The 26,554-nt window shown below is 39.5% G+C and overlaps 1 protein-coding gene across 2 annotated transcripts in view; it reads right to left on the minus strand.

Moving 5' to 3' along the window:
• Window positions 1–1,464: 1,464 nt before the first annotated feature.
• Window positions 1,465–26,554, minus strand: part of Cacul1 (CDK2 associated cullin domain 1) — a 51,150-nt gene continuing 26,060 nt past the window's right edge. The window contains exons 4-9 of one of the 2 annotated variants that reach the window (XM_051146870.1): window positions 16,312–16,407; window positions 14,110–14,212; window positions 9,153–9,242; window positions 5,778–5,916; window positions 2,224–2,267; window positions 1,465–1,855 (exon numbers count right to left, since the gene is read on the minus strand). In XM_051146870.1, coding sequence (XP_051002827.1) covers window positions 1,815–1,855; window positions 2,224–2,267; window positions 5,778–5,916; window positions 9,153–9,242; window positions 14,110–14,212; window positions 16,312–16,407 — 513 coding nt within the window. In that variant the 3' untranslated portion in view covers window positions 1,465–1,814. The remainder of the gene's footprint in view (window positions 1,856–2,223; window positions 2,268–5,777; window positions 5,917–9,152; window positions 9,243–14,109; window positions 14,213–16,311; window positions 16,408–26,554) is intronic. The other variant, XM_051146871.1, reaches the window with a different exon arrangement.

The raw sequence follows: 26,554 nt of genomic DNA on the forward strand, positions 1-26,554 counted from the left end.
TCATCTGCTACTTTGTGCTGACACAAAATGAGTATGACTAGCTCTCCATTAATTTAGTAACATAAAAGCACCCACGTTAATGTCAATATATGCAATATAATGTTTTTATAGACAAAGTTCTCTGGCAGAAAAAAAAGAATACTCTCTCCCAGGGAGGGTGAGGGTATAATTGAGACACTGGACCATTTACCTACTATGTCAAGAAATATTCCAACTTTACTACTGTCAAAAATATTAAAGCCATGTAAAAGAAACCAGCTCCAAGTGATAGTCACAACTTTGTGGTGACCATTCTATCAGAAAAGTAAACTTTTGAGCTTCTTGATAAAATGAAATTTTCCCTTGACATTACAGCAGAAAAGGCTGTGTGGGCCATAAGAGCCCACCTGTCCCTTTTTTAGAGTTCTTCTATACAACGCAAATGAAACAAAGCCAATCAAAGCCCCCACAAACTCTACCAACTTCAGAGAAGCACCTGGAAAACCTAAGCTGTCAGCTCTTAACTATCCCTCCCCTAGACCACTGTTTACAAATCCAGGACTGCTACTGGGTGAAGACCTTGTCCCCAGTGTTCCACTTCTAACTCTTCTGCCCAGGGGTTGGCAGCAGTAACCTGGGGGTGGGGGTGGGGGCACTTTCTGTCACATAGAGCCTGGTAACACAAAGTCAATGCTCACTTCATATTCAAGCGAAATGGAGAAGAAAAATATTTTCCCTTGCCATGTCTATTTCTATTTACCAATGGAAAACTAGAATAAGCTTCAGACTTTGTGAAGAACTGAGCAGCACTGCTGGTGCACCGACACAGAACCCAGCTGAAGGGCCTTCAACACCAGTGCCAACTCCCTGCTGCACTCAAATATCAAACACGGTGTTTACAAGATGCAGGGCAGAGCTGACCTTTTCTAAGTACTAAATGCACCCATTAAAATGAGGTGGACCCAGGGAGCAGCTCTCTCTGTTGGCAATCTCTACTGTATCACCGCTGAACCAGGGCTCCACACACACCAGAGGCTGGGATCAGGTGAGGTGACAGCAGAAGGAAAGCACGCAGGAAGAGCTGGACAGCAGGGCAGCTCTGACCAGCCTCTAGTGCCTCCTTTCTCAGTCAGGCCCTGTTATACACACAAAGCCACACAGAGGCCCTGGTGGGCCAGTTGGGATACCAACTTCTCCAGGAAGCACTGTGAGTTTGATGACGTGGTCACATGGTTGCGAAGTGCACAAAGCTCAAGGCACAGAGTTGAAGATGTGAACTGAGGGGAAAGTTACAGTGAAAGCCGTTGTGAGCATTTTCTTTTGCAAGACGAATGCTAAACAGAGACCAATTCCGAACTTAAAAAAGATTTGGGGCATAGATAAAAACACTGTATCGTAACATTTGCTTGGTTTTAAAGCAAAGTTATCTTGACATGAGACATCATATGCCAAATCCACAAATGGACAAGACAAGTGCTTAAAAAAAAAAAAAAGAAAAAAGAAAAAAGAAAGAAAGAGAAAGATTCTTTCCTTCTTATATTTTTGGAGGAAGCTGATTCAAATGTTGGGCTCCACTAGCAATGGCCACTCTCCAAGACACTTGCTCTGTAGATAAACTCATTAAAAGACTGTCCCATTTCAAAGTCACCCCCAAGTGTAGCAGCAATTGTTTTGTTAGTTCTTGTTTGTAAAAACTGAAAATCAAAGAATGTGTGGCATCCTCTCTCTCTGAGAACAGCCTGACAGAGCCCCTGAGTGGCGCAGGCCCCACAGTGCCTGGAACAGTTTCTGCAGCTCCAGTGTCTTCTCTCCGGGATAAAAGGATTCAACAGTCACTATCTATAACCCCTGGAACTTGCACAAGCCGATGGACTGTCTGGAAGAAGAAGGGAAAAAAAGTCAGGAAAAAAAACCATGAGGGACAGAGAGCACTATGCTCACACAAGGCTATTTCTCTCCTGATCCCTAGCCCCTGGTGTGTTTATTCTAAATTTTTTTTTAAAACAACACAGTTCTGAGAAGTGAAAAAGAGCCAATATCAATCTCCAGGAATTGGTCTTGAGCATCATCCCTCCCTCTGTATAATGAAGAATATCTTGATGGCTTGTTGGCACCTGCCTGAGCCCAAGGCCAGAATGACCCCAGCTCCACATGCCATGGTACCCCATCTAGACTCCCACCCCTACTCACAGGTCTCCATACTCATCACAAACCCATCAGAACAGGAGAAGCATCATCACTTACTGTAAGTCAACTCATCCCCAGCTCTCTTTCGGGACTGGTCACCTCTAGGAATAAAAAAAGAGGAAGCAGTCAACAAACTGATTGGTTTCTTCACACACAAAATCAGCAGAAATAAATCAACGAACGTGATAGTACAAACAGCAAATGCTTCACGTTCAACCCAACATAAACAGACACTGACCATCAGCAGAGTCATTTACTCCAAGTATTCGTAGCTTAGGGGTGTATGTAGTCTGTTAAATATACAAAGTTACTAAGTGAAGGACATCTATAAAGATGGTCTGCACTGAGTACTAAAAACAGGTGGAAACTAAAATATGTGTTTGAAGACAACCCTGGATTCTGCTAACAACACTCCCAGTAACCTGCACATACTAGCAAAACTTTAAATATCAAACAGGGAAGTTTTTTTTTATTTTATTAATTTATTCTTATTACATCTCAATGGTTATCCCATCCCTTGTATCCTCCCATTCCTCTCTTGCTCCCACTTTCCCCTTACTCCCCTGCTCTATGACTGTGACTGAGGGGGACCTCCTCCCCCTGTATATGCTCATAGGGTATCAAGTCTCTTCTTGGTAACCTGCTATCCTTCCTCTGAGTGCCACCAGGCCTCCCCATCCAGGGGGTCAAATATGAGGCACCAGAGTACGTGTGAAAGTCATACCCCACTCTCCACTCAATTGTGGAGAATGGGAGGATACAAGGGATGGGATAACCATTGAGATGTAACAAGAATAAATTATTAAAAAAAAAAAAAAAAAAAGAAATGTTATAATGGAAAAAAAAATTCCAGATTCAATATATTCTTCTTTTTGTCATTCTAAATTGGAGCAATGGTAATGACCACTAAAATACCTTATTGTGCAAAATACATTTTAAAAAATGTGTGGAAGAAAATCCCACTATGAGTAATAAAAATTCTAATTTACACCAAAAGTCCAAGGCAGTTCCTCGACTCCCTAGACCTTGGCAGCATGATACTACAGTGGTCCTTTCAAACTGAAAGAAATACTGTCTGATACTATGTCCAGTCACCTCATCTCATCTCATGCCAACCCAGGTTGACTTGTTCTAATGCCCAAGACAGGACTAGGAAACACCTGTGGATGAACCTGAAGGGCTCAGAGACAGGTACAAGAGCAGGTTTTCAAAAGGAGAAATTAATAAATGTATATCTAAAATTAAAATTCATATTATCATGCATTTATTTGTAAGTATCTAAGAGACAGTTCAGTGGTCAAAAGCACTTGGCTCTTGCTGAGATCCTGGGTTCAGTTCCCAGCACCCACATGGTAGCTCACAGCCCAACCTGTAACTCTAATACTAAGGGGATCCAATTTACTTCATAAGTTTAAAATAAATCTTTTTAATAGTGAAATAAGAATAAAAGCATCTAAGGCAAAATTTAATTACAATTCCAACTATTGAAGTAAGCCTTAACCTAATATAGTTACACAAAAATAGAAAACCACTTTCTCATGACAGAAAACAAAGCCAAAGACCAATTGAGGAATGTATCTTGGACTTAAGAGCCAATTTCTTCACTATATTACATACAGAGCTCCTAGAAATCAAGGTGGGGGGGGGGGGCGACTAATAAAGTAACAACAAAGGACATAAACATTTTGCAGAAAAACAAATGCAAATATATGGTCAGCTTTATTCATATGAGAAATGCAGGCTAAACATACTCTAAGAAGATTTTATACTTTTTGAAAGTACAGTCATATACATGTTATGCGAGTGGCCATGATGAGCATTAGCAAAATGACAGTATTGGTTACATTTCCAACAGTCTCCATTCCTGACCCAGCAAGGCTACTTCTCAGACACACATGCAACAAGCACAAAACATGACACATGGTTTTGGTTTTCTATTGCAGCGCTGTCTCTCTGTATTACCAAACAGCCACTGGAGCCTAGTCAAGTAACTAGTTAAGTTAGTACAATCTTTAATAGTCTAATATTGACACACAATGGAATTATGGGGCAGGGGAAAATAAAAGTAAGGGATGACTTTATGTTTACACTGGGTGTGGTGCCGCTTTAAAAAAAAACTGGAAAAGAATCACACACACACAAACAAAATAATAATGCTACATAATTTTTAGTTTCTTCTTTCATTATTTAAGGATGAATATGGGAAGGGAGAATTCCCAAGGCTCTGCCTCTAGTTGAAGAGCTGTTGGCAGCTGATGAACGCTAGAAGATCAAGGTCACTTTTCTTTTGGGGGGAGGGGTGGCTTCTGGCAGGCTGTCCATACCCAGTAGGTCACCCTATACCCGTGGTACTAAACAAACAAAGACATGAAGTTGGGAGGGAACACTGAAGAATACGCCCGATCATGAGAAGATAGGTGTGATTAAGATGCATTACAGCCATCCGTGAAATTGTCAAAGAATACGGCATTAACGGTTTCACCCGATGCACAAAATACTCTAAGTAATAATATCAGGGCAGATCTGATTCCTCAAAGAGAAAAGTCATTTAATCACATTCAGGGCAGGGCCACCCCTCTGCACTGACACTTCTAGGAGGGAAGTAAATGGCCAGTGGACCTCTCACTGCTTCCTCATGACTACAGATGTCACCAGACTCCACACACACATACACGCATTCTCTCTCTCTCTCTCTCTCTCTCTCTCTCTCTCTCTCTCTCTCTCTCTCTCTCTCTCTCTCTCTCTCTCTCACACACACACACACACACACACACACACACACACACACTTCAATCTGTGGACCGACAAAGAACAACAAACAACAACCACCAAACTTTCTTTCTTAACCTGAAACAGATTAAAGTAAATCAATCCTGGTAAAGGCTGTTTTTGTTGTTCTTTTGTTTTGTTTTGGTTGTCTGTTGTGGGTTTTTTTGTTTGTTTGTTTGAGGGGGTGCTTTTTTGTTTTGTTTTTCTGATATTCAGAATTTTAAGAGAAATGCTACCCCTGTCTTTCACAAGTTTCCTTAATATTAAGTATTCAGACACCAGAAGATATGTGGGACAGCTAAACGTAAAATAAAAATCTAAGTTACTAGTGTGCCCTTGAATGACTTTTTTACTTTTATAGTAATACACTCTAATTTTAAAAAAGAAAAAGAGAAAAAAAAAAAAAAAAACCTGTGCTTTCTAAGATTTTTCTGAGGTATGACAATAATAAAAAATTGCAAACTTTTTAGAAAAATAGACATATAAACCAATAGCAAGGGAAGGGAATTTTCTGGACATTATAAAGAGATAAACTTTTAAAAGAACATTTAGATTTAGAGAAAACATAAAAATAGTTTAGTGATAAAAGTGCATAGTAACTGTAATGTTTATTATTGGGTTTTGTTGTGGTCAGGATCAATGTGAGAAACTCCAAGCTGGAAAGACCTTGTCTCATCTAACGACCCTTCTTCAAAACACACACAGGAATTAGCAGCTTCTGCCAGCTCAGCACGGAGCTGGGAATCTCCACAGACATTGCCCTGGCTCTTACACAGTGACTTCTCTCACTGGCCAGGCCAGAAGCCAGGGAAATGGGAAGCCATCACTAAAAGCCAACTTGCCTGGTAAAACCGTTCTGTACAAGTTCCCTTTGCAGCTTCTGATCTTGAGCGGCGTACTCAGGAAGCTCACACTCCAGAGCTGGAGGCAGAATGTTTGGAATAAACTTAGAAAACAAAGTTGGAGCCATCTGAACCCACTCTGTGAAGGAAAACAGATGATTCATCAAGGAAGTACTAACAAAACAATTAAGTTTCTTATTTAAACAACAAAAATATCTATTAAACCAACTAATAGAACCTAGTGCAGCCCTATTTTGTTGAACACACAAAAAATATATTTTTCTTCCCAAAAGTATAAAGAAAAGGGACATTTTTACATTGTTGACTCAAGAAAATTAAATAAAAATCTACAACTTTTAAGTAAATATTGTAAAAATAATTCCTAAAGATGTAGTAAAACACAAATGAGATTTCTAGGCAAATCCAAGTGGAAGAGACGTGGAGAGAAGCAGCCTGGTGACAGTCCCAGTTGTAGGAGCCACAAATTCACACAGTAGTGCAGCCCCAGCAGACACTTCAGTGGTCAGTATAGCCCAGGAGGAAGCAAGCCAAATGGGGCAGGGAGGCGGAAAGCCTGTTGGTGCTCTAGAAATAAAAATCTTTTTCCATCCCTGTTAAATTACAATTTCATGTGGAAAGGGAAGCAAAACAGTAAAAAAATAAAATTAAAAAATAAAATTTAAAAAATTGCATGTTTATCAAGAAAAAGACCAAAAGAACAATAATCTATAGAAAATACAAAAGCAAAGAGAGGTCAGAGGAATATTCTCACCAAATATGACAAAAATGTGTATTAAGAGTGTGTGTACAAATCAGGTTTAGATGAGTAAAATGAATTATTTGAAAAAAAAAAACACACAGAATTAAGTGGATCTGTTAATACTAAAATAACTATTCAAAAGCCGGGCGTGGTGGTGCACGCCTTTAATCCCAGCACTCGGGAGGCAGAGGCAGGCGGATCGCTGTGAGTTCGAGGCCAGCCTGGTCTACAAAGCGAGTCCATGATGGCCAAGGCTACACAGAGAAACCCTGTCTCGAAAAACCAAAAAATAAAAAATAAAATAAAATAAAATAAAATAACTATTCAAGATTAACAGATACACACTGGTCCTCTACTCAGGAAGGGCACTGCTATCTGGCCTTCCTGACAGGGTCTTCCATAACCACTGTTCAGCCTTTTCCAAGTGCTTCAGCGTAAGGCTTTTAAGACTCCTTGGTGGCTGTTAGTACCAAAAACCACAACATTCCAGTGCTCTGTAAAGATAGTAAGCCCACTTTAAAAGCTGCCATCTTGAATGGCCACATTTTGATGCTGGGTGGTGGTGAGCCAATGGCAAGTAAAAAGTAGGGGGGGAAGCCATTGTCCAACTGGAGAAGAGCTAAACAGAGGAAATATGCAAGTGCCAGGAGTAGCAGGCCAGCCTATACCTTCCTTGCAATATTGTGGCAAATAATCTTGGTGGTGTGCCCTGCTGCCATGTGGTTTTAGGAAGAGTCATTAAGGTGTTCTGTGTAATGACTAGCCAATCAATCAAAAGTGGCAGAAGCCAAATCCTTCCACCAGCTTCATGTAGTCATTAAAATAAACAAAGGTGTGTATATTAGATGAAAGAAGCAAGGAGATTTTAAAACTAACCACCAATGCTACATTCTCCAAATTGTCGTGGGTGGGGAGGTTGAAAACCTCCCAAGGTGACTCAAATGTGCCACAGAGAGACCAACATTATAGAGGACACCTGTGGCAGAAGATGCTTCTATGTTTAAAATGCAGCTTTTGAAAAATTCCAACTTTAATCTTTCAGGTGACTAGAATTTTACTGCACCAGGAACACAATGGGTACTGCCAAGACATGGAAATGTCAAAACATGTTTAATAACATTCTGAAAACGTCTACAGTAGCAAAAGGTTAGCCTGTGATGAAATTCATCTTTTGAAAAGGACAATTCTCAAATACAGAATTCTCCTCACAAGGAGTATAAATCCTATTACAAGAGCTCAATCTGGATAAAATAGCATTTAGATAAACAGGCATCTACCTTTTTTTTCTACTCATAGTGATAATAGCTTTATTCTGCAATTTTGTTGCATATATAAAAGGCCATGGCTGACAAACCTGCCTACTTAGGAGGCAGAATTTGTCAAACTGCACTGGAAATACTTCCAACATAAAAGAGAAACATTTATAAACTAGTATACAAATATTCATGGGATATTTTAATAACACTATAAGAAAATGAAATTCAAATACCAGAAAAACTGGAAGAAAATATCAGCTTACTAGAACATGTAATAAGATTATTTTTTTAACTTTATACAACCAATTACTTTATACGAATGATTTGTTAAAAGTGACAAATAGAGCTTAAGACCAAAGCCAAAGTTACATGAACACAAGTACTCTACAAGTCTAAGTGCTCTACAGCAGCCTGAGAAAGAATACTTCTTTAATCTGCTTCTTGGATACCAGTTTTGCTTAGTTCTTATTTTAGCAATCGAAAATATAAAGTGTCTTTCAAAATAATCAACCATGAATTATAAAATAATTATTAAATTCAAGTGGTAGCTACAGCTAAAAATGTTTATTACTGGTTTCAGGCTAAACTGTTTAGATTTTATTTCTTTGAATCTTCAGATAGCAGAAGTTCATAAGACAGTAATTTCTGTCAAAAAATCATCTTTTGTGTTTACTGACAATAGGACAACACTTTACCCTGAGGTTTCTAAAGCTTCTCTCTCTTGTGGGTATGTTGTAAACGGCTAGATAACTTGGTGGCAGCTTGAGGCTCTGGCTTACAAACAGAAGGCAACTACAAGGCTCTTTTATTGTTCCTACTATAAAATAGGCACACTAAGGTCACTTACAGGCCTTGCTTGTGAATAAAGGCGTCATTTATGTATTTTTCCTTAAATTGTCATGACTGCAACTTTATCAACTGCTCTAGATCTCTTGCCAGTATGTACTAGACTAGAAAATGTAATCTGTGTGTATTCCTACACACATTTACAATGTGAAATAAAGGAGAAACTCCGTAACATCAAGGACAAAACTAAGACCAAACACGAGATTTGTTTTTCTCGCTTTGTTTTGCAACCATCTATCTATGCAGTGTTCAGGCTGGCCTTAGACTGACTGTTCTCCTGCCTCAATGGCACCAACACACCCATTAGACGCACCCAGCAAAGCAGCTGCTTTTCACTGGTAAAGACAAGTCCTAAATCAACATTTCACACTGATTCAAGTTTCCGAATTTTTGCTATAGTAAACCCAAACATCATTTGGCCTCACAAAGCATGTAAAGACCATTGGCCTCTTGGATAAGGCTGTAATAAATAGAAACACAGGCCCAATCCCAACAGAAATGACAGGTGTTTACCTGGTCTGAGAGTGTACAGGCCTTTCACAATATTTGCCATAGTTGAAGGTGTGACCTGAAATGGTGTTGACTGGGCTTCTAAAAGTAAAGCTGGAATAAGAAGAAAAAACAGGTAAAAAAAAAAAAAAAAAAAAGAAAAAGAAAGAAAGAAAGAAAAAAGAAAGAAAGAAAAGGAAGAAAAAAAGAAAAAGAAAAAAAAGAAAAATAAACACAAAGGAAAAATAATAAAAGGAAAAAAAAAAAAAGAAAGAAAAAAAGCATGTAACACTTGCTAACAGTAAAAGTTTCTCTCTATTAGTATTTCTAAGGCTGAATGGGTAAACCCATGAGAGGAGCAGCACAAGACAGAGCAAGAGCTTACACACACACACACAAGGTTACAAAAGCCTTCAGCACAGCACTCAATAGAACAGGCATCTGCCCTGGTTTGCTGCAGCAGAGTAAGCAAAGCAGAAGAGAAGAGTCTGGGAGAAGGAAAAGCCTTCTAAAAGCAACGCTGGGAGAACTCATTAAGCACCTCACCTCAGGGTGCCTGTGCGGGAACACAATGGCACGTGACCTTTCTTCAAATCACCCTCATCTAAAATGCTTGGGATCAGAAGTCATTTTGGATTTTATTGGCTGAGCATCCCTAATGGAACAAACCTGAAATACTCCAATTTCTGTCATGCTCAAAAGGCTACAAATTTCAGCTGGGAATGGTGGCTCATGCCTTTAATCCCAGCACTCACGAGGGAGAGGCAGGTAGATCTACATACTGGACCAGCAGACTAGGGATACTCAACCAACAGCAATTTTAGTAACTGTATCAAAGCCTACTTTTGCAAATGCCATAGTTCCATCTTCTCGCAAAAACTCTCCCTTGCAAAAGCAGAGACAATGACAACTCACCTTATTTTAGCAACTTTGGTAACAATGAAACTCAGCTTGACTTTTGACTATAGACAGAGAGTCAGCTTCCTTTTATATTGCCTACTACATTTCCCCTATTTTTAAAACAAGTAACTAATTCAATAACACTTCTAGAATATATCATTAACAGATACTCCACTGTTTATTAGACAGAGCAAATGTTATTGCCCTAAACAAACTAATTTTTAATTTTTCTCTCAAAGATTAAAAAAGCAAAACAAACTCACTTACTAACCAAATCAAAGGGGGAGGGGACAAAGAAGACAACTAAATGGTGGGATTTTATGTAAGCCATGTTTGTAGTTAACTGTTTTCCATTATCCATGTCTTTTTAAAAATGGAAATACCTACTCTGATGATTTGGTAACTTCATACAGTATATGACTTTCCATAGAACTTACTAAGGCAGAGCACTAAAGGAGGTTTTTTTTTTTTTTTCCTTCCCATCTTATCATCCAGATAGTTTCAATTTTGAATGACAAATTTTAAGGATGATAAATGTAAACTGTTATAAATTATGATACTTTAAAATATAATGTTCAAACACTGAAATTCAAAATGTTATGTTCTGGAAAGTCTTAGGTACTCAGCATGTACCCCAAATGTAAGTGCTGTTTTCCCCAATCCATGTTCCTAGTTTTTGGCCCCTACCATAATTTCTACGTCAACCTGACAGCTATGAAGAAGCAGCAAACTCTAAAGACACATGTGACTTATGAAATGTGTATGAATAATTTAGGCTGAACTAACTTCAAATAATTATGTTCAAGAGTATTACTAGAGACTGGGGTGTAGTTCACTTTGGCTGTGTTCCCCTATTATGTACAAAGTCCTGGGTTTGATTCCTAGCACCACATAAACCAGGAATGTGAAAGCAGGAGGATCAGAAGTTCAAGGTCATCTTTAAGAGCTTCAGGCTAAGGGGCAGGAGAGATGGCTCAGAGGTTAAGAGCATTACTTGCTCTTCCAGAGGTCTTGAGTTCAATTCCCAGCAACCACATGGTGGCTCATAACCATCTATAATGAGATTTGGTGCCCTCTTCTGGTGGGCAGGCACAGATGCGGGCAGAACACTGTATACATAATAAATAAATAAAAAAGAGAGAGCTAGTTTCAGGCCAGCCTGAGCTATACAGACTCTATCTCAATAAAGCAAAACCTTCAACTAGTTAAAAAATAAAAATAAAAAGATTGTTAAGACCCTAATAATGTGATAACATCCTTTCTTATCTAACCTCTTGGAGGAAGTGTTTAAAAGATTTTCCTGCTTTCCCCCCTAAGAAACTGGAACTTGTTGAGGATGGGGGCGACAGGATACTGTTTACTGCACCCAGCAAGGGCTGGCCTTTGTTGTCTCTGGTTGCAGACTAGATGAGCAGCACCCCCAATACACATGTGCCCCACAAACACCCCTTTCTAAAATCACAGAGCTAGCTGAGACAGTGGTATTACATGTCCTGGTACTAGTAAAGTGCTATTCTTAGTAACCAGCTTCTTCTGAAAGGCATGTATTAAAGAACAGGGTCCTTCAACAGTCCTGGTACTCCAAGATGGACATCAATCACAGGGTGTTAAGCCCAGGGGCAGACCTCTAGTTCTGATCTCTCTTTCCATGCTATGACATTAAAGTCTTAAGTATCTTGGTGGGTTCTGAGCTCTTCTCATGTTTCAAATGTTCCTTGGTGCTGTGATCTTGCACAGGGTTTTCCTTTTTTTTTAATCTTTCATTATAGAGTGTGTGTGTATGTATGCATGTGTGTGTTGCACACACATGCATGAATACCACAGTGCATGTGTGGAGGTCAGAAGACAACTTGTAAGAACCACCTGTCTCCTTTTACTCTACTGGTTCCAAAGACTAAGATTGTCCGGCCTGGCAGAAAGCAACCTAACCTATGAGCCATCTTACTGTCTTCATTTTTCAAGTGATTCTTTTACTCATCTGTTCTAGAAATGAAAACTAAAACTACATGAATTCAAAAAGTGTCAAACTACTACTAAAATGTAGACTGAGAAAATTTAAGTACAATCATTTGAAACTCTCTGCAAAGTAAACTCTATCTTTGACAGCAAAAGTTACCACATTGCACTTTCTATAGAAATGCCCAACCTGCTATTTTTGTCACATCTGTTCAATACAACACCATGAAATACTTCAGTTAATGTAAACTCCTAGCTCTGCTTTCAGTTTAATTCAAAGTGAAAAGTGATTTCCAGGGAAAGTGATTTTATTATCAGTCAGAACCTTAAATCAGTTCCTTTGTAAGGACGTGATCATACACAGCACTGATGGAGAAAGAGACTCACCTACAATGAAAACACTCACTGTCATAGTCACAAGACTCATGAACATGAGAATATGGAGTACCATTTGTTCAAGATATGGACTCCACACTAGTTTGAAACACCTCCCATTGAGAGACGGGAGGGGGTCTGTGATCTCCCCCTAGGAGTCTAGGCTCTGTGACTGCTCACCCAATAGAATGCAAGAATTTTTTTCTGAGCCTAGGAGTTTAGACAGTTTCCTAGTTTCTTTCTACTTTCTGAATCTTAGAACATTCACTGTTGGAGAAAACCTGAGAAACTAAAAACCACACTAACTTCAAAGTCATGTAAGGCAGCAATGGGAAGCCCCAGTTGGGTCACATCAGCTAGGATGGAGCAGAGCAGATAAATGGCTTCACCAAGACCTCTCTAGATTACACAGCAAATTAAAAGATGTTGCTGGCAGAAGCCACTGTTTCCATGTGACAGTAAATGGAATAGTAGCACATCTAAATCTGTTAGAAGCCAAAAGAAGGAAACTTAATGCTCAGATTTTTAGAAAATTACAGAAACTGAGGGTTCTTGTTTTGCTGCAGCTACCTGAGTCAAGACACCAGCCCTGAATCACTATTATTTTGACTTTATTTTTTACCTCTCTGCCTCAATTTCTGTAGTAATGACCACCTACCTATAGTATCATGGAGTTGAATACTTTAAGTACTAGTGACGTAGCTAGAACAGGAGCTACTACATATAAATTGTGTGTGCACCTGTTCAACCACCCTTGTGACAATCACCTGTGCAACTGTTAAAACACTTCTAGAGCTTCCTGCCCTAGGACCCAAACCAGTGTGACCAGTAGTCACTTTCTATGTCCTCTGCCATAAGTACAGTCTCTAGTAACTGTTCAATAAATATCTAGTAAGTTTAGCTTTATCAAACTTATAAAAACTTAAAAGAGCTTTCCCCATTGCTGGGAAAAGGATGTTTAACTTTAAATATCAATTTCATGAAAGACCTAGACTCATCCAATGTAAGTGCAATATGGAACTTTAACAAAGAAGAAAACATGCTTTTAAAAGTTAAAGTGTCATTATCCAAGGCTCTAACCAATGGCTAGAAGCTGGTGCAGTTACTGCTACGATCCCAGCACTTAGGAGGCTCAGGGAGAAGGACTGGTTAAAGTTCCACACCAGCCTTCTTTAGATAAAAAGGAAACAATGCCACCTATTTTGAGTCAGTGATAGAGAAAGACTGACTGGGTGTTGCACCTGGATCCTACTTAGCTGCCTAAACATCCACTGTACATGCTTTACAAATGCAAATCCACAGGAGGCTAGCAGCTTGTTAACATGGTAAAGGCAGGCACACTAGACTAACAGTAGAAACCAGATAGTGCCTGTGTCGCCTTCACAGACACCCAGCGTTCCTTCGAGAGTAACTGGTAATGCACGTGGACCCTCCTAATCATACTCCCACTCAGGCCCACAACACAGATCAGGCCAGGCACAAGACACTGTCCAATAAATGTCCTGCCTAAGTGGCCCAGAACAGTAGGTGACTTAAGTCAGTTTCAGTCCCTAGGTGTCTCTATAGACAAAGGTAGGCTTCACAACTTCTTGCTCTCTGGTTCTAAAGATGTCAATATTGGAGTTTAGAAGACAATGTTTTCAGATAAAAGGAAAGAGTAAGATGAGCTGGAGAAGGAAGGGAGAGGAGAAAGGAAGGAGACCATGGCTAGTGCTGCCTCACCCCCAACAAGATGCAGAAGCATACTTACGCATCAGGCTGTAAATGTGCTTTTCTGCAACGTGTTCCGTAAACAACTTTATAAGATCATCTTTTAAGTCTCTGTTAAGTTTAGTTTCTATGTAAAACTTATTCTGAAAAAAAAAAAAAAAGTTAAGTGTTTATATATCAATGGGGGAACATAATCATCAACAGGAGAGCTAAATACTGCTGTAGGGAACAATGCATAATTGTATCAATTTAAAATAATAACTGAAAAAGCTCAGCAAACAGCAAAACCCACCATTCCTATTCACAGCTCTTTTTTTGACAAGAAGTTGAAAGGCCGGACAATCCAAACATTAACTTCACAGCAATAAGCAGACAGCATGGAGCCACACTGTGTGCCATGGTCTAGTGTTCAGCAGCAACATCAAAAGGCAATGCTGGGACGCTCAGGAAAGGCACTCCTCAGCATCCAGGCTTAGGGCAGGCAGTGGGAGCCACCAGGAACATTCCTGTACACATGCCCTTCAGGAGTGGTCGCCATACCAAATTCCAGATAACACATCTGCTCAGAGGCAGGCGTCCTAACCGGGCTGAGAGCAAGCAGTACTTGAAGGAAACGTGGTTCACCCAAGATCCAAGAACAAGATGAACTATACAGTGCACAGCAAGGGATAAAACAGAACCCTACTCCAACGCCCCTGGGAACTGCCTACTCTCAAGGTCTGCTACAAGACAGACTGACATTCCATGTTTACCCAAGTCACTTTAAGGATGACTAGGAAACACAAACAAAAATCTAAAATCATTAAATCTGTTCAGGCTTGCTCAATGCCAAAGAGTAGAAAACACAAAAGGGAATGAAAGCAAGCTTTTCACTCGCTCCCCTAGGTCTGAACAGTGTTTTCCTCTCTGCTTTAAAAAAAAAAAAGAAAAAACTAAACTAAAAATACGAAGTACAAGGTTGGTTAAAAACTACAGCTGTGCCAGTGAGTGTGCAATCTAAAGCCTCCCAGAGCTGATCCTGTGTTTTAGGTCTACTAATGAGACCTTGATAGTGGCTCATTTACCCTAATGTTAGGATCCAGGAAACTTTTCTCCACAAAAACATATAAACATAGCATTATATTAACTGTATATTTTCCATAAATTGTTCAAACAGTCCCAACTAATGACAATACAAATATGTCCAACGTTCTGCTATTTAAAAACAAAACAAAACAAAAGCTGGGCACAGTGGTGCATGCCTGTAATCCCAGCACTTTGGGAGGCAGAGGCAGGCAGATCAGGTCACTGTGAGTTAGAGGCCAGCTTTGTCTGCAAAGCAAATCCAGGACAGCCAAGGATACACAGCGAAATCCTGTCTCAAAAAACAAACCAAACCAACCAAAAACATCTCTTAGTATTGGTATTTGTAAGCTTGAGAAATTCTAGATAAAACTTGAGTCTTCCAAGGCAATTTTACTAATTTACATGTCTACTCTAAATTTTAGGCCTGTTTTCCTACAGATTGATCAAAAATGAGTATTTCCAAGCATTTTTCAAAAGGAATGTAATTTTAAGTTATATTTAACAATGATGTTGGATATATTTTCAGTCAATTACCTAATTCATACCCTTTGTCAAAAATAGTACTGCTGACCTTTTTTCTAAGTAACCCATGAAAACTAGTCATCAGAGACAATAAGCCTGTGTCTAGTGTTTTGCAAAGTTCCTGAAATCTTACTGACCTACTTTAGTCTTTGGTATTTTACTGAAAAAAAAAATGTGTTTCAATTTCACACCATCTAATATTCTTTTTCCTGACAGGACTTAAAGGCTGACTCTCTACTCTCAGCAAACATAGAAATGGGAGCTGTGGGAATGGTGGGGGCCAGAGGGCGGCAGCGCAGAGGAAACACGAGAGGATTGGAGGAAAAGCAAATAGAATGTACTATATATATGTACGAAACTGTTAAAGAACAAATTTAATAAAAGAAAACTGTGAGAGGGGAAAGAAAAATGCCCTTCTTCGTTACCAAAATTGGGCACGATTTCTTCTCGCTCTCTTACCTTCAGTTTAGGCTCATTTCACTTACATGTGTGGTAAATAATGTGGTGATTAGAGTTCCTACTCTCAACTCCAAACTCATTAACACATCCATCTGTAATCTGACTCAGGAATGAAAATTACAAAATATAGTAAGAGAAGACTGCACACAATTAACCCTGCATGGTTTGGTAAAGGGAGACACAGCTCTTAACTTACCATATATATGAAAAGAGGCACGATGCTCTGCAATGCTCCCATATACTGTCCCAGAGCTATATTAAATCTTTCAATATAGAGGTCTGGAGGGCTGGCCTGTGAGAAAGAACATCAACATAAGCATTCTGGGAAACCAGGTCAAAGTCCTTCTTCAATCCCCTGGAATATAAACCAACTTAGAATCTAAGGTTGGAGTTGGTTGGGCGGGGGGGAGGGGGGAGGCAGGGCGGTAGTTCTTTGTTCCAAATTCTATTATATAACACTTTTTTTTTAATTTACAAAAATATATCCATGTTCTATTTTATTTTATTCTTTAAGCTAATTTAAAGGAGCCTAATGAAATAGCAATTTAAAAGATTAAAATATTACCAAGTGATAAGATACACATGTTCAACTCAAAGTTAATTCCTGTGCCAAAGTACTGTGAAATGGGAATGCATAAAATACAAAATCAGAACAAATTCCACATAAGATTTGTCCTTTGGAAATCTCATCATCTGACAACTAGACCTTAAAGACAACATCTTGCTTTCAAGTTCTGCCACACTAAGTCTCCTAAGTCCAGCCACATGAAATGAGAGGGCTGGAGAAAAGCTCAGTGGTCAAGAGTTCTTACTGCTCTTCCAGAGGACCTGCGTTTGTTTCCCAGAACCCCGTTCAAGCAGCTCACAACCACTGTAAACTAGCACCCAGGATCTCAGCCTTCTCAGGTCACCTCAGGCGCACGCGCACGTGTACACGCGCGCGCGCGCGCACACACACACACTGAATTTATAAAAGCGGTGTCTTAAACTTTAGGAAATGCTGAATGCCCTAATACTCTAAAAGAGTCACCCATAATGTTCTCACTTCTCCCTAAGAGCTTAGAATACTTGCTGGGAACTGTCTTTCCTTCATCTTTCATTACAGAGTACTTACAGGTCTGGTGCTCCCAGTCCTCCTAACTGCCTGTCGAATAAAGGTTATCTCCATCATACATAGGAGGTAAACAGCTCAGAAATATTTAACCACTTGAGTGTGCTCCCAAGCTAATGAGCTCAGTCACTCAGACTCTGGTGACTGAGTTACTCTGCACCTAAATTCTTTTTAGTACTCTGAAACCACCACCTTTTTTTTTTTTTTAAGTTCAGACTTCTCAATTTAGGGCACAGTAGCTTCCATAGCCTACCCCTTCTTACACACAGCTTAACCCAGCACGTGGACCAACTAGCCAATACACAGTATCCGTGTTCTTCTGTCTGCCCAAATGTCTCTCTCCCCAGCCCTCACCAGATTCGTCACTTTCTCAAAACATCTGAGTTCCACGGTTCTTTAGAGGGGGCAACCCACCTACTGCTCACACTGAGTAATCTCTGCCACTAGCTGAAAGCCCCTGAGGCAAGATCTGTGCCTTACCTGTTCCTCTTCAATCTGACCAGACCGCCTAGAACACAGGAGACACAGAGAGATGTCGTTTTCAAGGACAGAGTCTTTTGAAATCTAAACTTTACATCTAAATGTAACCTAGCACTAAAATCTAATTTATATTTTGGTATTCGCAAGGCTCTGTGGTACTGAGTAAACTAATTCATCCCTCTGAATTTCAAGTTCATACTAAGGAGTAATACCCAAATCACACTGTTTCTAGAGATATGCCAAGAATCAGAGAAAACCTGGAACCATTTTGAAAAAGACACATCCTATAAACATCTATGAGTAAAGGTGAATGGTAACCCTGGGCCTAACACTTAGAAAAGCCCATTAATATTTTTAAAAGCAATCATTGTCAATCAGAGAACTTGGGAGAAACGAAAAATAGGCTCAGCGTTACAGGTGAGCCTAACTTCCCTTAATGAACAGACTGGCACACACCATCTTCCTCAAAGCAACTTCAAAGAACCCAAGAAATGATATTCAGCATTCAAAGAAGTAAATTTTATACGTATAGAGGAAAAAAATCTGAGAAGCTGTTACATTAAAGCACTTTTTCCTTTTCATGAAAGGAACTTCATCTAAGAGTTAAAAACATGAACATTGATCAAAGGCACATTTAACAGCACAGAGAATAAGTAAAATTGTACAACTTATTCCTGAACAAAGTCCCCAAGCCTCAAAGGTTAGTATTAAAAAGTACTTTTTGTGCTAAATCAAATGTCAGAACACTTAACTTTTTTACTTCTACATTTCATGCAGCACTTACTCAGAACCTTTGAAATGACAAGACTATAAATTATGACAGTCTGAGAAAATAAACTCCATCTATTCCAGGAACCTAGAAATAACTGTCATTTTGAAAATCCTCAAACTGTTCCTCCTTAAACTTTACACCACATACTCTGGTCCCATTGGGAAAATGATGCCTCACTGAGTGCCACTATTCCAAAACGACAGCATTTGACTTGGACATTAATGGGGGGGGGGGGGGGGGAATCCCTGACATCAAACAAGAGGAAACAAGCTGCAGAAAAAGTGATTATTATTCTAAAGTTCTCCCAGCCTTCAGGGGAAGTGGTACAAGTGCGTGGACGGAACCCAGTGCCAGACAAAGGTGCTCCACCACAGCCTCACCCTAACCCTAACCCTTCTTCATTTAGTTTAAAACCCGTAAGTTCAAATGGGTTTAGAATTTTACTTTAACTTCTTCCTCCCTGAAACAACTGCCACTTACTTCTTTTCTATCCTTCTGAAATATGTTGCTTGTAGAAATAAAGAGTTTAACAGCTCTTGACACAAATGTAAAGTTATTCTAATGCCAATCTATACTTTCTCTCACCATCTATCTTGGAGTAGGGTTATTCCACTGCTTCTTAAACACTTTGGTCTCTGAACCATTTGCACTATTTAAAATTATGCCCAAAAGATGACTCAGCATTAAGAGCGCTTATTACTCTTAGGAGGAACCCAGGTTTGGTTTCCAACACAGGTATACATGGCAGTTCACAAGGATCCAATGCTCTTGTCGCCTCCACAAGACCCATATGACCCACATATAAACTCATGTGGATGTACAAATACACATAAAAACAACAAATGATAAATCTTTAACACTGAAGGCTCCAAAAAGCCTTTATTTTTATGTGGGTTCTATCAAATATTTTTTCTATCTGGAATTAATGAAAATACAGTGAGAAATACCTATACTCTCCAGGAGGCTGAATCTCTTGAGTCTAGGAGTTTGAGAACAGCCTGGGCAACACAGTGAGAATATGCAGCCGACAGACAAACAAACAAAAAGCTCGGCTTTACCAACAGAGCACTCCCTGGGGACACTCCACCTCTTAACCGTAAGGGCCCAGACAGCAAGGAGGATTCAGTAAGAATTACACTCCCACGCACCGCGTCATACACAGTTCCTAAAGCCGAGTCACAGGCAGTTTAAGGTGAGCGGCATGGTCAGCAATGGTGTTTAGACAGGTATACCAGTTCAACACGTAACAACTCAATCTCAAGGCTGGAACAAATGAACGTTTGCCATTTGCTGATTAAGGATAACTTAATGTGACTGAAGCAGAACAGGAAATACTCATTTGTGCAAACTTGGAGGTGTGCAGGAGCAGACCACACTAGACACAATGAGCTTCACAGGCACTGCAGACTAGAGGGAATGGTCTTCACAGACAACAGTCCAGAGATCCAGTCGCTCAGTTTTAAGAGACATAAATCCAAGGGATGTGAATTACATGGTTTGTTAAGAGGAAGAACAGATGAAGCAAGATGTTTGTAGAGCAAATCAGGGGAAGGAGCCATTCTGAAAGAAGCTAAAAGAATCCACCAAGAAAAATGAGACTTGGAGAGTTTTTGGTAGAAGCTCTAGAGAGCGAGCTACTCTCTCAGCTATTCCAGGCATCGGGTAGCAAAGCTAAGGATGAGGACCAGAAGAAATTCAGCTTTGTGAAACACAAAGTCCCAGAGTAGCTCAGGCTGTTCAAGAACTTCCAAAATGTTTTATTTTTTTCTCATCCCTAAGGTCTTCAGAAGGACTCCACTGGCCGGGCATGGTGGCACAGGCCTTTGAACCCAGCACTCAGGAGGCAGAGACAGGTGATCACTGTGAGTCTGAGGCCAGCCTGGTCTACAAAGTAAGTCCAGGATATCCCGGGCTACACAGAAAAACCGTGTGTGTGCGTGTGTGTGTGTGCGCGCGCGCAGTTCACCAGCACACTTTTCCCGCTATCAGTCTCACCCCTTTCTGTGCTGTAAGGAACAGAGGCTCAGTGCTCCTGAAACCACAGCTGCTTCATATAATAAGCAGCTGAAAGAAAGCATTTTACTCCAGGATGGATTTTCTTTGCTATATAATAAACAAGAAAATGAAGGAGTATGCTTTGCAATACTTAAAATCAACATAGAGAGCTTTTTGATGAAACTATCCAATTGCTAACATAACCTTTTTGCTTCAAAGTGTCTTAGGAAGTTGGCATATTGCTATGATAACTAAAAAGTTAAACCATCTTTGAACAAAGGTCTATTATATAGTGCTCATGGGATATGGTACACATTTGTTTAAAATTCTGGTTTTTAGGGAGAAGACAAAGTTAAATAACTTTTAATTAAAAATTTTCTTAGAAATAAAACTATGAACATCTGAACCCTAAATGTATAAAAAGCTGATATTTCATTTTTCAAGTAATATAAGCATTAGTGCCCTAGTAGTCCTGGACATTTTAATGCTAACATTTTAATGGTCTGAGGAATATAATTTTCATTCCTTGTATTTGAATGTTCTATACTGAAAATAAAATGGAAACTCTTGACAATTTACATATTTATATTAAATTTTTTAGCATGACAATAAAGTCATTACATCTAAACATACTTTTATGAAAAATAATCTTCCAAAACAAATACAAATTTAAGTAACTTTAGTAATTATTTTGACATTTTAGCAAATCTCTTAATAGAAGGTAGCTAGATTCTTGCATTTGCTTCAATATTTAATCAATTATTATGTGTTTTGAAGTAAAGGAATAAATTTTCACCTTGAAAGTTTGTAAATGGAGGTGGGGAGAAGATAAATGCCTTTCCATGCCACAATAAATACTCTTTCCCAAGGTTCACAAATCGTAGTTTCTTGAAAATCTGCTGCAATGTGAACTCAAACCCCTGAAACTACCAATGGATGCATTAAATATTACATGGAAAAATAAGTATTACATGGAGCTCTGGCTTATCTTCTACTTTGAATGAGTCTTTAGTCCACATTATTGCTACACCCGTGCACTGGTCACTGGAAAACAATGAGTTACACAGATGTAATAATGGCGGACTCATTTCAAGTACCTATGTCTCAATAATCAGCCTGTTCTTCAAGTGAATATGGTGTACTACAGGGAAGGGTAGTTTTCTCAAGACTCAAGACTGCAGTTTGGTATTCAGCTAACCATTCAAATATATGAATATATGGAGGCCATTCTTATTCAACCACAGCTACTATGGAGATAACACAAAGGAGATGTGGAGAGCAGTGTTCTGCGCAGCCCCTTCTTGTGGACATAAACCTGTCTTCTTCCATCTTTTAGACTATTAGTATGGGGTCTGAAGAAGTAGATAGTACGTTCAGACACTGTTCTTAAACTATATACCTTTCAGTGAAGAGTATTTTAGTACACAAAGTAACAATTCAATAAAGTGAGTAATTTTTACAGTCTTAGATGTACTTTTTGAAGACTGGATCATGTTACACAGACCAGCTGTCCTGAAACATTCACTGACCCTTCTGCCTCTGGCTCCCCAGTAGTAGGATTACAGCATGTGTCAATAACACCCTACCATAACAGGAATTCTTAAGTGAGAGTGGTTGTTTTGTTTTCTAATTCATACAGTGAAGAAGGCTCCAGCAATCTGACCCACCACTGCTCACACTGTCACTGTAAATGTCAACAAAATTACAGGAGAAATAATACAAAATAGAAAACAAGCTTTCATTTATTTAGCAGAACCCCTGAACAAGTTTCAGGGCCCCCAGAGGTACTCAAAGGTTACATACTTTTAAGAATTTCTATTTTTGTAAATACAATTTGGGGAGGAAAAGGTTTATTTCACTTAGACTTCCAGCTAATAGTCAATCATTGAGAAAAGTCAGGGCAGGAACTCAAGCGGGGCAGGACCCTGGAGGCAGAAGCTGACGCAAAGGCCATGGGGGGTGCAGCTTAATGGATTATCATCATGACTTGCTCAGCCTGCCTTCTTATAGAACTCAGGACCATCAGTCAGGGGTGGCACCGCCCACAATGGGCTGGGCCCTCCCCTAACCACTGATTAAGAAAATCTCTCACCTGAGATTCCCTATTTCCAAACAGCTCTGAGCGTGTGTCAGGTGATATAAACTAGCAAGCACTCTAGGTGAACTGAATTCCAACGACTGGCAAATTCCACAGCATAAGCAATAAGACAATAAGCACACAGACTGCTTCTCCTTTAATAGTGGCAGCCACAGATGCAGGTAGAGAAGAAGGGTACAGGGAGTCACTACAGACCACGGTGACAACAGCATGGAAGTCCTCACGGCTCCCACTGTGCAATGCACTGCTCTGCACTCCCTTTCTAAGAGCTCCCCTCCCTCACCCCCCCACCAACCCTCCCTCACCCCCCACCAATCCTCCCCCCACCAACCCTCCCTCACCCCTCCCCCAACCCTCCCTCACCCCCCCCACCAGTCCTCCCCCCCCAATCCCCCCCCCCCCCCCCCCGAGTTCAGAGAGAGCCTGAGAGCATGACAGCTACCTGAGGACCCATGGCTTGTCGTGTGGATGGGTGTTTTGCCTGTGTGTATGTCTGCGTATCCACTATGAATGTGGGTCCCCTACAACTGGAATTACAGAAAATTGCAGACCACTATGCAGGTGCTACGAATCAAACCTAGGTCCTCTGAAAGAGCTGCAAGCACTATGAACTGCTGGACCATTGTTCCAGTTCCTAAGAATTTATTTACTTATTTATTTGGTTTTCTGAGACAGAGTTTTCTCTGTGTAGCCTTGGCTGTCTTAGACTCGATTTGTACACCAGACTGGTATTGAACTCACAGAGATCTGCCAACCTCCGCCTCCCAAGTGCTGGGATTAAAGGTGTGTGCCACCATACCCGGCTTAAGTATTTATTTTTTAAAGAAAACATTTCCTCTATCTTTTCAGACACGTACATAGCTGTCTCAAAACAAACATTAAAAAAAACATACAATCTACAATCTATGGAGTTAAAGAGATGCCTCAGAAATAAAGAACATAAATTCTTCTTGCAAAAGACCCACACTTTGGTTTCCAGCACCGACGTTACATGGCTTACAACTCCAGCTCCAAGGAATCCAACCTATCTGACCTCTGAAGGTACCAACACATATATGCACATATTTCCGCAGATACACAACATATACACAAAACTTTTTTTAAAATAATAAATCTTAAAATAAATAAATAAATAATACAATTTATAAATATGTTCTACACACTGATAATCTGCTTGTCTAAGTTTCAAGTTCAGAATTTGCCTCAACTTAAATAAACAGATGCCTCAAAAATCTCAGCTCTATAGCAGGTGTGTTACAATGTCACTTCTGAATCTTTTTGGGACCTAAAATCATGCTAAACCTACGAAGGAACAGGGTAGCCCTCAAAGGCTGATGGTGAACATTAAAATCACTGTCTGAAAATAAAAGATCAGTGAGTAGCTGGGTGGTGGTGGTGCACACCTTTAACCCCAGCATTTGGGAGGCAAAGGGAGGCGGATCCCTGTGAGTTCAAGGCCAGTGAGTCTTTATTTATTTGGTGAGTCCTGGACTCACTTTGTAGACCAGGACAACCAGGGCTACACAGGGAAACCCAAAGTGAGAGGGCGAGGGGGGGGGGAGATATTGATCTAGGAAGAAAAGGTACCAGGCAATTTTCTTTTAAGGTAGGAAGGGTGTTTGTGTTTGAGCATGTGTGTTTGCATGTGTGAGGGTATGTGTGTGTATATGAGTGTTTAAGCATGTGTGAGTGTATGTTAAAATGTCTGTGTATAAGCGAGAGAGAATGTGCCTGTGCCTGCAACTACATGTGCATGAGTGCTCACAGTACAGAAGAATGTATCAAATACTCTTGGAGGTGGAGTTACAGGATTTTATGAGCTCCCCAATATAGTTGAGACCAAATTCCAGTCCTGCACAAGAGCTACAAGCACGCTTAAGCACTAAATCATTTCTCCAGCCTAATACTTTTATTACCTAAAACCTTCAGTCCAGTAAGGAGAAAATAGTATACTGAGGGAAGTAAAGAGGTGTTTGTGTGGTTGGTTTTTTAAGACACAATTTGTACTTCAAAAGATTTTTAAAGTTTAAAGCCTTTATTTTTATTTATTTATTTTTGCTAAGACAACTGTAAGCAACCAGCTGGATTGTACTGCCACCCACTGGGCAAAAAGCAAATAGCAATGCAACACTATCTGCCCAGATCTTAACAAGGCTGGCCCTTTATAGGTAATTAATTTTTGTTTTTTGAGGTTTTGTTTGTTTTTGTTTGGGTTTTCATGATAGGATTTCCTCTGTTACACAGAGCCCTGGCCCTCCTGCACTTACTTTGTAGACCAGGCAAGCCTCAAACTCACAGAAACCGCCTGCCTCTGCCTCCCGAGTGCATGTGCCACCATGGCCAGCTTTTACAGGCAGTTTGTACAGACTAGGTAAAATTAAGTAAAAGAGACTAGTTATGGCTTAGTTTAAACTAATTTCATTATTGATTGGCTTGTCAATTATAGTGACTGGCAGCCCAAGATATATTTAGCTTAAAAGATCGTGTGTGTGTGTGTGTGTGTGTGTGTGTGTGTGTGTGTGTACACACGTACGTACACAAATATATTTGTGAGCCTAGCCTTTAACGGCTGAGCCATCTCCCCAGCCCTGAGAGTTGGTCACAAGTTACTATTGGTCTTATTCAGAGAGAAAACAAGGTTGGACTCAGAGATAGCTCTCTTTTCCTTTATCTTTCTTTTTTATGTTTGGAGACAGGGGTTGAAAATAAAGGAGGAATATAGATAAATGTAGGGATCATAGGACAGAAAGTAGAATATTGACTCTACTCCTCAACTTAAGGCCTTAATTGCCTTTTAACTTGTTGGTATAGAATTTTGTATGTTGATGTAAAATAAGCTTTAATTTTGATATGTTGATATAGAATTCAAATTTAAGATTATTCTTCACACATTATGTATATTTCTACTCTAACATGAGGTACTGTGCCCACACAACTCATGTAGAATACAAGGTTTACCTCCAATACTTTGAAAGTGCTATTGAAGGCTGTTTAGGATAAAGTAAGTTATACAAATTAATTGTTAGTTGATCAAATAATGGTCAATTACTAATCTATTTATATTACAAGAATATACATCCTAGGTTTAACAGTTAGGTATGATTCTATAGATAGATACAGTAAAATAGTAAAACCGTCTAAATCCTCAGAGACCTATGGAATATGGCATTTAAAGATTTTTTTTTTAAGGTTTAGATGTATTTTAAAGATTCATTGACAATAAGACAAGTTAACTCCTTGCAACACCCAGCCTACCACAGAGAGGATGAGCATCAGGAACCTCCTTATAGCGATGGCATCAATGTGGCAGACCAGCCACTGGGGCAAATGTCGTTTTGGCCACTGACAGAATTCTGCCTAAAAATGGGCAAGCTTGGATGAAGGCAGAGTGGATGGCCAAACTCTGTCAAGACAGGGTAAGCAAGTCCTCAATAGTTGTGGCCTCACAAATATGTCTGTCAGATATACTGGGCCAGAAGGCTGAAGATGATGCTCCAACATTATTGTTTTGGGTGAATGTTCAGGCAGCAAACTGCCTCTGTCATTTTTTTCACTTTGGAAGCTGCTAGCCTGCACTTCCTGTTTACTGAGGTACTTAATTTTTATTCCTTCTGAAGTCTCCAATGGTTGAAGACCAGATAGTTTAGTTCTACAATTAAACTTAGTTGTTTAAGGTTTAAGATTAGTTTTTAGGTCTAGATAGATGTTCTAAGTTGGTAGAGATGAGATATAATAAATATTGATTTACATTCAGAAATTTAGACGCACCAAGATAGGAAAGATGTCTTCTTCAAGGTTGCCAAATACAAATAGCCAAAACACTATGAATGTAACATTAATTTAATTCCTGATTGTTTCGTGGTTCTTCTTGCTGTATGTAGTTTATTTTATATGTGTGTAATAATATAAATGTATATATAAAAATTTTTTAAATTTTTAAAAGATACCAAAATGACTAATTTTATTAAGGTATTTTAAGTGTG

The sequence above is a fragment of the Acomys russatus genome, chromosome 5, assembly GCF_903995435.1.
Source record: "Acomys russatus chromosome 5, mAcoRus1.1, whole genome shotgun sequence".
In the NCBI taxonomy this organism is placed as follows: domain Eukaryota; kingdom Metazoa; phylum Chordata; class Mammalia; order Rodentia; family Muridae; genus Acomys; species Acomys russatus.